This window comes from Myotis lucifugus, unplaced genomic scaffold, assembly GCF_000147115.1.
Source record: "Myotis lucifugus unplaced genomic scaffold, Myoluc2.0 scaffold_69, whole genome shotgun sequence".
In the NCBI taxonomy this organism is placed as follows: domain Eukaryota; kingdom Metazoa; phylum Chordata; class Mammalia; order Chiroptera; family Vespertilionidae; genus Myotis; species Myotis lucifugus.
In genome coordinates, this window is record NW_005871117.1 from 2,514,155 (window position 1) to 2,528,197 (window position 14,043).

Here is a 14,043-nt window from a genome sequence, read left to right on the forward strand (position 1 = left end):
GGGTCACAGTGGGCGAGGAAGCCTGACTAAAGGTGAATCAGGAAAGTTGTCACCTCTAAACATTTGCAGAGTAGAGGCAGGTATGAGGTAGTGGCCAGCAGAGGCAGGAAGCGCGTGGGAAGGCATGGGGCAGGAAGGAAGGGCGGGGCAGCTAAGTCCCAGGGCTGAGGCAATCCTCTCCTTTCTGTCCCAGCCAGCAGGGGCGCATGGCCTCAGGAAGCAAAGAGGGGCTACAGATAACTTCCTATCCCACCAGCTCTCCCACCAAAAGCTCTGAGGGTGGCCCTGGGAGCTGTGGATCCAGCTCTAGCTGGCTGGGTTCCTTCCGCCTTCCTTTGGACCCTAATGGCTCCATCCCTCTGAAGTAGGGGGCCTGACATAGGGGGCTCCCTCCTGGACCCCACGGCTCAGCCAGCCTCCAGCCCCCTTCCTCCGCTCCCCAGGGCCACAGCCAATAACCGCTTCGAGCTCTGGAAGCTGGGCATCACCCACGTGCTGAACGCCGCCCATGGAGGCCTCTACTGTCAGGGCGGCCCTGACTTCTACGGCAGCAGCGTGAGCTATCTGGGGGTGCCAGCCCACGACCTCCCCGATTTCGACATCAGTGCCTACTTCTCCTCGGCAGCTGACTTCATTCACCGCGGCCTCAGCACACCTGGGGGTAGGACTTGGGGTCTGATCTCAGATCCGTCCTGTCCAGTCCTGGGGGGATGTCCAGTTTCCCTTCAAACATCAGTGCCCTCCCATCCCTGGTTTTTATTTAAAACAATTTTTTTTTTCTAAACTGTAAGAGAAGGTTTATCTAGAAAGTCACAGAGGTAGAAATGAGCCAGGGAAGAAATGGGCTCAGGAAACAAGCCACAGAGGCCAGAGAAGGGCCCTGGGAGCCCAGGGAAAGGAGGGAGCAAGGAAAAGGCACCCGGAGGAAAGGGAGGAGGAGGCGCTGCGCTCGCCACAGAGAGCTGCACTGGGTCCTCCCGGAGGCCTTAGGGGGGGACCCCAACCACCCTAGTTTTTAAAAAGCCATCAGCTTTTTTTTTAAAAAAAATGTCTGCTCAGTGCTCCAGTGATTTATGCATAGCTTCACACATGGAGAAACTGAGGCCTAGAATACAAGACCATGCTACGGTTAGGAGCAGCCCTGGAAGCCAGGCCTCCCAAACAGCAAAAACAATTCTTTCTCTGTAGCACACAGCCTTCAGAAATTGCCGTTTGGTACGTAGATGTCTGGTTTATGCCACAAAGTACTTTCAAATGGAAAAACAAAACAAAACTTCTAGCACCCAGGGGACAACAAGGGCCCCGGGGGAAGCTGGGCTGTGTTTATCCTGGGTGAGCGCTCTGGCCTTTGCCACTGGCACCTGGGCGAGCCAGCATCCCTCTCTGGACTTCAGTTTCTCAACTGCGTGATGGGAGAGACAAGACTATGCCTCACAGCACTTCTTAATATTCAAAACACTTTGACATTCATTTGTTCTCCATCCATCCACTTGCCAGCTATTTACTGTCTTCTCTGTGCCAGGCACTGAGCTAGATGCTGGGAATTCACGCGTAGACAAGGCAGGGTGCCTGCCCTCACGGACCTTGTCATTATGTTTGGAGGGGAGACAGTCACAGCGTAAAGTGGTACGAGTGCTACGCACAGGAGTGGGGAAATGTGAAGAGCTGAGGGAGCGCAGGGCAGGGGTGCTCAGCGCAGAGGAGCAGGCAGGCAGGGTGACTCCCCCCTGCAGCAGTAGTCACTGGGCCACGTGCAAAAAGGATGAGCTGCTCCATGATTCAGGCGCCCCCATGAGTGGTCGGGAATGCCTATGCAAAGAAGCTGAGCCCTGACAGATGAGTAGTAGATGTTAGTCAGTCCGAGAGCAGGGGGAAAGGGTTACAAGGAGTTGGAAGAGCATGTGCTAAGGCTGGAGGCCAGAGACCATGACAGCTTCAAGGAGCCGGAAGTTACGCGCACAGCTAGAGCTGAAGGTTGGGGTGGGACAGCCTGAGATGAGGCTGCGGGATCCGTGGGGCCAGTTCATGGAGGGTCTTATGAGCCATGACTTATAAGACTTTGGGCCCCAGCCCAAGGGGTCCACTTTGACCGTCATCCCACCAAACGTAATGGCAAGTTCCATGAGGCTAAGTAGGAGCTGGTCTACGCATCTGACAGATGAAGACGCTGAGGTCCCTAAATGTTGAATGACTTGGCCAGGGCTTGTCACAGAGTACACCCACGGCAGGGCGGGGAGAGGAACTTGGGCCCCTGGGTGGGCCTGCTGGTGGGGAAGGGTCTTCTTTCACCAGGATGTCTCCCTCAGCCAAGGTCCTGGTGCACTGCGTGGTAGGCGTGAGCCGCTCCGCCACTCTGGTCCTGGCCTACCTCATGCTGCGCCAGCAGATGTCCCTGCGCCAGGCGGTGATCACCGTGAGGCAGCACCGATGGGTCTTCCAGAACCGAGGCTTCCTTCACCAGCTCTGCCAGCTGGACCAGAAGCTGCGGGGTGCAGGCCGGAGCTGAGGGGCCAGGTGAGGGCTGGGCAGGGGGAGGGAACAAGGGGGCAAGGCTGGGTGCAGTTAGAAGTGAGAGGCCCATTGAGAGCTGGGCAGGGAACAGGAAGGGGGAGGCCAATGAGGGCTGGAAGTGAAAGGTCAGGGGAGGGTGGGTGGGGAACATGGGAGGGGACAGTGAGCGTAGTTGTTAGGGCTGCCTGGCTGGAACTGAGGGTGGAAGGGGGCTTGGCCCGCTCTCCAACCTGCTGGGCTCCCCTCACCAACCCAAGGCCTTATCAGGGCCCAGCCAAGATAAACCTCTCTCTCCCAGCCTACCCAGGTTCTTCAGACCCCAGAGAGGATGGAAAAACTAGGAAAGAAAGGGCTGGAAAGCTTAAAAATGGGAGAGGTGAGGCCTTCCTACCTGATCTTGATGCTAACCTGCGATGTCTCCTTGGTCAAAGGCCTCTGGTGGCTCTCTTACCCCGCCCCCCGCCCCCCACCGCCCAAGGCAGCAGCCAGCCAGTCCTGGAACCATGGTCTGTCTGAATCTTCCCACAGCTTCAGCTCTGGGGGAAAGTGCGGCTGCAGCTATTGCTTAAATTTAGTGAATTCTCACATCAGCCCGGACTCACCATCGAAGGAGAACAGGTGCTGCCGCCAGCCACGACCTCCTCACACAGCCCTGCTGCTGTGAAGTTCTCCTGTCATCATGCCAATCCATCCTCTCCTTCGACCCAGCACCCCACGCCCTACCTGCCCCCCCCCCCCCCCCCACCCAATCTGATCTCAGATCAATAGAAGAACTCTCCCTAATCTCCCTCCTCTCTGGTTCTGGGACCCCTTTAGGACATACAGGTCTTACTGAAGTCTATTCAGACTCCTTCCTGCTTCCATGTACCTGCCTCCTGTTCTGTGTTCAGCGCATTTGGAGCAATAGCACAGGGGAACAGATCCCTAACACCTCCCTCTGCAAGCCCCTCCCCTCCTGCTGGAGGCCCGCCAGCTGCCTAGTGGACAGAGTCGGGCTACCCCAGCAACACGCTGCCTCCATTTCTCTGGCATCAGCCCTGGGTTTTCCTCCAGCTCACTGGGAGGAGGCCAGGGTGTCTCTTCCTGGGTGCTACCAGGATTGTGAGGGAGCTGCAGAGTAAGCAGCTCTTCCCCACTGCCCTTCTCCCACCACGCCCAGGCTGGGTCTGTCCCCGGCTGGTCCCAGCAGCCTGCCTTCCCCACATCACATCTCCCGTGAGTGCCATCAGCTGGGGGGTTAGGCCTCCAGAGGTGCTGTCCACTCCCTGAGCCTGCCTCTAGCTCCTGCTAGCCAGCTCCTTCCCTCAGCTCTCCTCAACCTTGACTTTGGCTGTGCCGCACCACCCACTGGCTCACAGGAGCTGCCGGTGGGGGTGGGTGGCTGGTTTAGGCTCTCCTGATAGTTGGAAGAGCAACAGCTTTCTCCTCCTGCCAAGAGCACGGCCTGAATCCTTCCCCGGCCCCCACTCAGAAGAGCTGTCTTGGTCTTTGAATACATAGCCAGCTCAACCAAGTGTGGGGAGGGGCACATTAGCAATTTGACCCCTTCACACATGCTGTCAGGAGGGTGAGCATCTTGGGGATGGGGATTAGGGCAGGACGGAGGGCTAGGTTTGGAATTTGGGGGTGAGTGTAATGGGAGGAAATGAGGGTTATAGCTGGAGTTGGGCCTAGGCCCGGGGCTGAGCTGAGTGGGAAGCTGTTGTGGTGAGCTCTGCGGGCACGGGGAGCCAAGAGGAGGACCGGAATGCGTGCTCCCGCCCTGCTCTTTCCTCTAAACAGGCTTCAGGAGCCTGGCAGAGCAGCAGGTCTCTGATCATGCCCCGTCACCCCACTTCCTAGGCCTGAGGCTCTCAAATACCCTGACCCAAAACCTCAGCATTTTCCCTTCAGGCAGCTGGCTTTGGGGGAGTCACCTGAGCTACAGCATTGCACAGTTCCTGGGGGTGCATCCCCCAAATAGTCTGTGCAACTGGAGCCCCGGGTGTTGTGGGGTGTGCAGCCGTACCCCGCAGCCCTGGGGCTGGGCACTCTGCAAAATGAGGGGCTGTGAGCCCTGGGCCCCAAACCTGCCTCCTCATCTCTCCCAGCACCGGTGCCCTCTTGGCCTTACCCAGGGGGTTCAAAGCAGAAGCAGGTTTGGGTGGCAGCTCCTCTCCCGACCCAATGATGTGGCCCCAGCCAATCTGGCCTTGGCTTACCTGCCTGTAACATGGAGCTCATTCTCCCCCAGAGCTGGTCCTTGCTCCCTGCCACGGGGCTCTGCCACTTTGCCACCCTGGCACTGGCCCTGCTGGCGCTGCCGGGGGCTCTGGCCCAGGTGGACACCCAGAAGATGATCAGAGCCCAGTGCGGGGTCCGGCCTACAGCCTGCTACTCCTTCCGCTTCCTCAGGCTGCCTGCACTTTCTCTCAGCCACTGTCTTCAGCCCCCACAGGTGGGAATGGGCCCTGGGGGGTGGGGGGAGGAGGGGACGAGATCTGAGGAGATCCACCAGCTCTCCCTGGGCTCAGGGAGCCCCAGCAGGGGCTGGGCCTTATTCCCTGGAGCTCAGACTTCAGAGACCCTGCAGGTGTGGCTGGGGGGTGCACAGGTGTGTGCGCACGGTACCTGAGAGTGAGTGGGAAGAGCACTGAGGTTTGGGTATATGAGGAGGGTCTCTGGAGAGCAGGGAGGGTTCTTAATAGGCCCAAATCCAAGGTCTCAAGCTGATCACAGTTAACCTTAGGAGGCGCCTTAAGGACCATTTCCCTGGCCACACGGAAGTGGGACCTGGGTCAGAATGTCTCTGGGGGAAGGAGGAACTTGGCAGAGGGCAGAGGGGCTTCTGGACAGAGCTTCTGACAGCCGGCCAGGGCATCAGAAGACCTGCTCTGAACCCCGCTGACCCCTTTGTCTGTCTGTCTTCCCGTACTTCCCTCAGCCCGCGTCTTCTAGAACTTAATGTAATCCTTAGTCCCCAACTAAAGGCCCTGGGCCTGGGTCCTGATGTTGGCGATCCCGCTGGTTTGTGTGTGATTGTGGCTGCTCTCTTCCCCATCCTCCTCCATAGAGGAGCCTTCCAGCTTCAACTTTCTGCCCATGTTCCACACCCGCCTTGAAGCTTTTAAAATGGCTTATTTGATCTTCCTTCTCCCTGCCCACAACCAACATCCACATCCACTCATGCCGCAGGCATCCCCCTGCCGGCTGCCTGGCTGGGTGTGGCACTGACCATGCCGTGGGACCAGTGGGGGAGCGGGGAATGGCAGGAGAGGCTGGAGAGGGGAGCAGCACATCATGCTTTATAATTAAACTCAAATCAAAAATAGAAACAGCAGCAAGTGCGCAGAGACAAGCGGCTGGAAGTCAGCAGCACAACGTGCCTGTCAGACAAGACCAGAGCCCGGGCCAGATCCCCCCGCAGGTGGGTGAGTGCCCCTCCTTCAGGGGGTGCACAGAGCTTGCTGGGTAGTGAGGGCCGGGGCACCTGGGCCTGCGTGTATTGTGGCGGGGGTGAGGGGGACTGGGTTAGATTGAGGGATGGACGGGTCACATAAAGGCACAGACAAAGCATAGCAGAGTCAGAAAGACCTGCGCTTGAATCCTGGCTCCCATGCTGTTGGCTGTGTGACCTTGGGTAAATCGCTAATCTCTCCGAGTCTCAGTTTCCTTTCCTGTAAAATGGGGATCGTGATATTACCTGCCTCCTAAGGTACTGTGAGGATTCAATGAGAACATGTGAACACTTAGCTCTGGCTGGTACCTAGTGCATCCTTAGTGAGAGGTGAATGTAACAATAATCATCGTGACAGAAAGAGACATCAGGAAACACAGAGATAAAGGCCACGCCTCACTGACCCGTGGAAAGTCGCCCTCTCCCGGGATATGGCTCCGGCTTGAATAGGTAACAGTAATAATAGCGGTGATGGCAACAGTAAGATGTCCTGTTTATTGGGCAGCTACCATGAGGCAGAGCCTGTGGGACGTGCCTTCCATTCATTACCCCGTGGGGTCCTCACAGCAGCCCCACTGAGGACACTGGCTCAGAGGCCTGCACACAGATGCCAGCACCAGGCCCAGGTCTGCTCTCCTCCAAGGCCTGCAGGCTGGGGACAAACCCACCGGCCGCTCACCATTGGAAGCCCGTGAACACCTCTCTTAGGCTTCCTTCGCCAGCCTCCTCAGAGCTCTCCCGCCCCACCTGTCCTGAGGCCACAGTCTCACCTGGTCAGCCTGTGGGGGAAGGAGGGGCAGAGAGAGTGAGCAGCAGGGGAGAGCAGGGCGATAGCTCCTGGGGCTGTGCGAGGAGGTGGGTGGCAAACAGCTGCTGCCCTGAGACAGCGGGGCCTGGCCTGAGGCCACCAGCAGGCAGGGCTGCTGGGAGGCTGTGGAGCAGCCCAGCTCCTGGGGAGGGTGGGAGACAGAGGCCACGGGAAAGCAACATAGCGAGGAGGAGAGAGGCAAAGGCAGAAAACAGTGTGTGAACTTGTAATCAGCAGTGACACAACAGCAGGCAGAGCTGGTGCCTACAGAGGCATCTGTTAGCTTAGGGGGAGATGCAGGAAGGAGGCCTGGAGTGCACGGGGAGAGCAGCCAAGCCAGCCCTGTCCCTGATGGAGCTGGGCCCTGCGTCACCCTCAGGTGGCCGAGGAGATTGGGAGGAAGTGTTAGGCAAGGTCCCTGGCAGTCCAGGTCTGTGGGTGGCAGAAACCGGGGGAGCTGCTGCAGCCACCAAGTCCCTGTCCATGGTTGTGTCTGGAGCATGAAGAATGTGTCACTGGGCAAGGGGATGCCCACAGTGAGCTGCCAGTGGGTTTGTCCCCAGCCTGCAGACCTTGGAGGAGGGCAGACGTGGGCAGTGTTCCTAGGCCTGGTGCTTGCATCTGTGTGCACGTCTCTGAGCCAGTGTCCTCAGTGGGGCTGCTGCGAGGTAACACATGGAAGGCACTTCCCACAGGGGCTGGGCCTGCCTCCGCTGGCAAAGTGGGATGGGGAGACAGGTGGGGGATCCATCTAGCTGGGGTCTGACGAGGAGTACCCCTTAGTCCAAGGGAAAGGTGCCATTCTCGAGACCTGGGCCTAGGTCCCCTAGGAGGCTGAGGCGGGGCTGTGCCTGAGGAACCCCAGATCCTTGATCCCTCTGCTGTCTCCTCCTCTGCCCAGGAGCCTCTGGAGGAGCAGGGTCCAGCTCTCTCAACCAAAGCCTGGCTGCCTACTCCCAGACACAGCTGGGCTGCGAGGCACCCACTGGCCACTGGGGGGCAGCCTTACCCCACGCCAAGCTCAGAGGCCTGAGCCCGCGCCTGCCTGACTTCCCCAAGCCCCATCTGCCTTGCCTGGGGCTCAAGCACCAGCTGGCAGCTCCAGCCCAGTGTGGCTTTTGGATGATTCTGGAGCCCGGGGGCTTACCCCATCCTAACACACTACCCCACTCTCTACCCTGTGGTTGCTGCACACCCAGCCACTCCTCTCATTCTCAGGTCAGACCCCTACAGACCCCTCAGTCAGGCAACACCAGGCTACTTAACATGGGAGGAGAAACGTGGACAAGACTGAAAGAGATGCCCAACATGGAGAAGGCATGGGGTTTGGAGGGACTGTGCTCCCTGCTACAGGGGCCTAGGTCTGCTCTCAGACCCCCACCCCCCACCCCCCCTACCCCGTGGGCTCCAAGAGGAGGGCCTGGAATTCTAGCCGCTTCACAGCGTTTGTGTTCTGGGCGGAACCTGCCCCAGCCCCATTCCGCTCATGTGCTTAGCTCTGTCCTTGCCCTCACTCCCCCACTCCTGGCCCTAGACCATGCCCTAGGTAGGTGGCAGGCCACTCAGCCTGCCCTGAGAGGTCACAGTGGGGGATGAAGGGGAAAGCCGGGTCTTCCCTTCCGCCCTGCCCACCGGCTGCCCGCTGGGTGAGCTTGGCCAAGCCAGTGGCCTCCTGGGTGCCTATTTCTCTCTCTGGTCCTAGCACCGCCTGCCAAAGAGAAAAGATGTTTTTTCCAGTTTGTACCTTCCCTAGTTACTGGTTGAGAGGACCAGGGTCAGTTAGCCAAGAGAGGCACCCCTTCCCAGGACGACACCAGACCCATGTTCTGGTGCCACTGACCACTCAGCTCAGCAGGGGCCCGGACCCCCCCAGCCAGCTGATTCCTGAGACAACTCACCCCAACTGGGTGAGGCCTGACCCGCAGCGCTGGCCCGAGTCATCGGGGTAAGGAGGCAAGTCCCAGGACTTACAGGCACAGGCGTACCCGCAGCGCCGGGCTCCCTGTAGAGTTGAATGGGCTGTTGACCACTCTCTGGAGTCCCCCAAGGTAGTAACTGGAAGACTTGGGGACTGAACTGCGGGGTCAGAGAACTGGATTGAAACCACAGCCTCGCTACACATCAGCCCTATGGCTGTGGGTGGCACTTACAATTTTCCTCTCTGACCTTCAGCTTTCTCCCAAGTAAAATAGGGACCTACCACAGTGAGGTCCCAGGCCCCTGAGAGGCATTAGCTCATTCCATATGGAAATGCAACAGATGTCCTTCATAGCCCAGGCCCCTCACTCCAGAGACTGACTCTGCTCTCCAAGCACCTGAACATGGAGATCAGCCCTGGAGGTAGCAGAGGAGGGGGCTGAGATGAGCTGCCCAGGCTGAGGGGGCCACGGCCATCCGAGGCCTCCATCCCTACAAAGTCCCAAGTGACCAGCGACTTAAGGGGTTGGATCTGCACTGGCTCATCACCACAAACAGGGAGCCCCAAGGACCCCTTGGCCAAAGTTTCTGGCCTCAAGGGCCTCTGGAGAGGGTGGGAGAGAGGGTAACAAGAGGTTGATTCCCTCGTTCCTGGGGAAATGGTCTCGGCCTCAGCCCAGCTGAGTTGGTTAGTAACCTCGCGTGAACTAGCTGAAGCCCTTCCCGCACCATCCCAGTACCACCTGGGCCTCCGGGCCAGCCGGACCCACCTTCTGGGAGCTTGCCTCTAGCCACCGCGGTGTCCACCCTGTTCCAGGATGGATTCCCTGCAGAAGCAGGACCTCCGGAGACCCAAGATCCACGGGTCAGTCTCTGTGTCGCCCTACCAGCCGCCCACGCTGTCCTCACTGCAGCGCTTGCTGTGGGTCCGTCGGGCCACCATGCTGAGCCACATCGACGAGGTCTGGCCCAACCTCTTCCTGGGAGATGCGTAAGTCCGACCCACGTGGGAGAGTGGGGAGCAGAAGGGGAGCCTCTCCCAGAGCCCTCCAGGGGCCTCCCATCATCTCTTTCCACATGTTTCTTCCCTTTTATAGAAATTACTTTTTTAATTGTGGAAGTAGAACACTCAAAAGTGCATAGAGTGCATATGAACAGTTTCACCAGCCAGGTCAAGAAATAGGACATTAGTTGTGCCTCAGAAATACCTTCTGAACCCTTCTGTTTCCCTGTGGACAATCACTAAGTGTTGAAATAATTATTTCCTTGCTTTTATTTATACTTTTACCGTTCATATACCTAACTATATAATTAGTTTAGCCTATCTTTTAAAGTTAGATGAATGGAATCATATTGCGTGTGTTTTGTGCGTGACACAATTTGTGCAAAATTGTAAGATTCACCCATGTTATTATGTATAGTTCATTTTTTCATTGCTGTAAAAATATTTGATTGTACAGATACCACATAGTTTATCCATTTTATTGTATACAAACACTTGAGTTGTTCCCACTTGTTGGCTACTATGAACAGCGATCCTAGAAACATTCTGGTACATGTGTCCTGGTAACACACACGAGTTACATAAGGTACATAGAGAGAGTAGAACTCAGTCATTGTTTCTTATCTTTTTTTTCCTTAAAATTTAAACATATGGACTAATATATGTGGATTTTAGAAAATTTCCTTAATATTTAGAGAATAGGGTTCTTGTTAACAATATGGCAAATATGCTATCCTCCCTACAGATAACCAGTAATAAAATCCTTATTGACTTTTAAAAAGTGCATACACACACACACACACACACACACACACATGCTTTTTCACATTTCGTTTTTATTTTTACAGCAAATGGTATCACTTTATAATCCTGTTTTGTAATCTGCTTTATACTGAAAGCTTTTTTTAATGGAATCATACTACATATTTTTAAAACCTTCTTAAACAACGTTCTGTTTTGTATTGTGCATTTTCCATAGGTTCTCAATATAGCATGAGCACTTTTCTTTTTTAAATTACATTTATTGGGGTGGCGTTGGCTAATGAACACCCTTCCTTGTTCACCTGTGTCTACTCTATTTCAGTGGTTGCATAGTATGTCATTTACCTTACACACTCAGCCACCTATTAGAGGATATTTAGTGATTTCCCCCCAGATTCTTTCTTAAGTCCCTAGAAGGAGACTTGCTGGACAAAGTATGTGAACATTTTTTAAAAAAAATATTTTTTATTGATTTCAAAGAAGAAGGGAGAGGGAGAGAGAGAGAAATATCAATGATGAGAGGGGATTATTAACTGGCTGCCTCTTGCACACCCCCACACTGGGGATTGAGCCTATAACCCAGACATGTGTCCTGACCAGGAATCAAACCGTGACCTCCTGGTTCATAGGTCAACGCCCAACCACTGAGCCACATCGGCTGGGCAAAGGCTTTTGATGCCTGTGGCCAAAATGCTCTCCAGAAAAGTTGGTCCGAGTGAAGGGAGTCTTGAACTCTAACTAGAGGAGACCCTTCACCTGGGACCAGTTTGCTGTTCCCGCCTCTCCCCTTGATGGCAGTGGCAGAGGAGGGAAGGGGACAGTCCAGCCAGAACTGACCCCCAAGGGAGACCTGCCCCCACCTCCCAATTCCCAGCCTCCCCTGTGCCCTCCCTCCAGGTACGCAGCCCGGGACAAGAGCAAGCTGGCCCAGCTGGGCATCACCCATGTTGTGAATGTTGCTGCGGGCAAGTTTCAAGTGGACACAGGTGCCAAGTTCTATCACGGAATGCCCTTGGAGTACTATGGCATCGAGGCTGATGACAACCCCTTCTTTGACCTCAGTGTCCACTTCATGCCTGTTGCCCGATACATCCGAACCGCCCTCAGTGTTCCCCAAGGTGGGCTCCGGGGAAGGAGGAGGTGGGGGGGAGGTGGGGTGGGTGAGAGCCGGGGCTGTCCATTTTCCAGCGGCACTGATAGGAAGTGTGTCCTGAGCCCCAAACCTGTCCAGCACCCTCCCACCCAAGGTGCAATTAGCTACTACCATTTAGTGAGCGTGCCCTCAGAGACTCCCTGGCCACCAACAATCACAGACAGAACTAAGGTCGGTGTGGTCATCAGTATAACCATATCCCTCCGTGAGAGAGCAGGTGGGGGTAGCAGGCACGGGACCTAGCAAAGGCTCTTGAGCAGACGCTTCTACAGTGAAGCCTTGGCATAGGGCTGCAGGGACGGGGAGAGGGCAGAACTGGGCGGAAAGAGAGACACAAACCCAGGGGACTCCCACAGTACCCTCCTCTCGCACTCCCCACCAACTCCCCAAGGTTTCAAGGAGGCCAGAGGAAGCACCTTGAACCAGGAGAGGGGAATCCCAGCTGCTAACCTTAGCTCCTCCGCTAACTTACTGTGTGACCTTGAGCCGGTTCCTTTCCCTCTCTGGGCCTCATTTGCCCCACCTGACACCGGACACAGTGTCAGTATTCTAGGACACTGTGACAGGTGGGCTGAAGGAGGGCCAGAAGGACTTCTGAATCCCAAATGGGTGGGTAGTAGGAGGGCAGGTAACTGACACTGGGTCGGGTCTCCCTGCAGGCCGCGTGCTGGTACACTGCGCCATGGGGGTGAGCCGCTCCGCCACTGTCGTCCTGGCCTTCCTCATGATCTACGAGAACATGACACTGGTGCAGGCCATCCAGACGGTGCAGACCCACCGTGATATCTGCCCCAACTCGGGCTTCCTCCGGCAGCTCCAGGTTCTGGACAACCAACTGGGGCGGGAGACGGGGCGACTCTGACCTGGTGGACAGCCAGGAGCCCTGACCCTCTGATTAGCGTGGCCCCACCCACCAGCCTGGCCCTGGGGACAGCAGCCTCTGCTGTTTCCAGTGACCTTGAGATGAACATAGCAAGTGGGGCTTAGCGGAGGCAGAGGCAGAGAGAGCTGGTTGGTGCCCTTTTAGCAGGTGGATTTCCCTGACCCAATCCAGAGATTCTTTATGCAAAAGAGTTCAGTCTCTCTCTATAATAAAAGGTTCATCATAATAAAGAGACCTTCTGGTGGTTTGTGGGGCGGTGGCTCACTCCAGGGATGGCCACGCTATTCCAGAAGGCTTGCCGGCTCTGATTCAGTGGCAGCCTAGAGACGGGGTCTGAGGCCCTGTCAAGGCTTCATGAAGAAGGAGGGCAGGTGAGGATCAGTTAGTGATGCCGACCTCGGGTGCAAGAGGAAGGAGTGGAGCACAGGTGCTGAGAATTAGCTGACCTTTCTTCATCTTGTCCTCCTCCTACCATCACCAAGAGCGAGGTTGCCTGAGTAAAGACCAAAGTTCGAGGCATCACTGTCTTCACTATGAGGCCCTGGCCAGTGTGGCTCAGTTGGTTGGCGCATCATCCTGTGCACTGGAAGGTCATGGGTTCTATCCCTAGTCAGGTGCATGGGTGGGGGCAGCTGAACAATGTGTCTCTCTTGCTTGATGTTTCTCTCTCTCTTCCTCCCTCTCTAAATATAAAAAATAAAAACAAACAAAATACCCCCTCCCCGCCTCATTGTGTGCAAATAGCACCTCTTGAATCCTGTCATTCTTTTCATTTACACTCTACTTTCAAAATCACAACACCTGGAAAACTGAGGCACTAAACAGGAGGACAGGGGTTGAGAAGGAGATACCCGAGAAATCCTAGGCGAAGGGTGGTTATATGACGGAGCAAGACATTTAGCTCTGAGTTTCTCTGTCCTTGTGCCCTAACAAAACAATACTAAAGCCTGCAGTTTCCCCACCTGTAAATGGTACAAGGTATTATGAGGATTATAATTGGGCTGCGTTTCCTTCTCCCTCTCTGGTTGCTCCTACTTAGCCCTTGCCTTCTCCAGCTGACTCATAAAGGCCACAGTTTCTTAGGGTTCTGTCCTCTGCCTTATCTCCCCCTCAGTGTCCTTGCCCTCCTTGGGGGGCGGGGGGAGGCGGGTCCTCTTGCTCCCACAGCCTCAGTTCACATCTCTGGGCTGATGACTCCCAGATCCCTGTGGCCAGCCCAGTTCTCTCTTCTGAGCTCAGAGCCTCTGTATCCCACTGGCCACCTCCATGTGGATACTGCCCTTGAACTTCAAACTCAGCTGAACTTTCCATCACCCCTCCACCCAGACCACTTCTCCTCTTGGTCTGACAGCCGTTGTTACCCAAGTCAGTGATGGGTGTCACCTGGAATCCTGCCTCTCATCCATCAGCCTATCGATTCCTCCTCCCAGATACAACTTGGATCTGCTCACTTAACTTCATGTTTGTTGTGGCTACTCTAGTTCAAGCCAAGCTCACCTCTCACCTGGATTCTTACTATTTTCTTCTGCCTCCAGCCTGGTCCCCCCCAGTCTCCATGTGGCATGCCAAC

At 55.8% G+C, this 14,043-nt stretch overlaps 1 protein-coding gene across 5 annotated transcripts; it reads left to right on the forward strand.

The window, feature by feature from the left end:
• Window positions 1-521: 521 nt before the first annotated feature.
• On the forward strand, window positions 522-12,705 carry DUSP13 (dual specificity phosphatase 13). Of its 5 annotated transcripts, XM_014457099.2 has the most exons (8): window positions 522-661; window positions 2,307-2,514; window positions 2,810-2,887; window positions 4,745-4,948; window positions 5,823-5,917; window positions 9,490-9,663; window positions 11,335-11,555; window positions 12,250-12,705. In XM_014457099.2, the coding sequence occupies exons 2-8, from the start codon at window positions 2,428-2,430 to the stop codon at window positions 12,450-12,452; spliced, it is 1,062 nt and encodes a 353-aa protein (XP_014312585.2). In that variant the 5' UTR covers window positions 522-661; window positions 2,307-2,427; the 3' UTR covers window positions 12,453-12,705. The 5 variants fall into 5 exon arrangements, with proteins under 5 accessions (XP_014312585.2, XP_023610839.1, XP_014312586.1 ...); XM_023755071.1 differs by lacking the exon at window positions 2,810-2,887; XM_014457100.2 differs by lacking the exons at window positions 522-661; window positions 2,307-2,514; window positions 4,745-4,948 and having other exon boundaries at window positions 2,882-2,887; window positions 5,823-5,921.
• The last annotated feature ends 1,338 nt before the right edge of the window (window positions 12,706-14,043 follow it).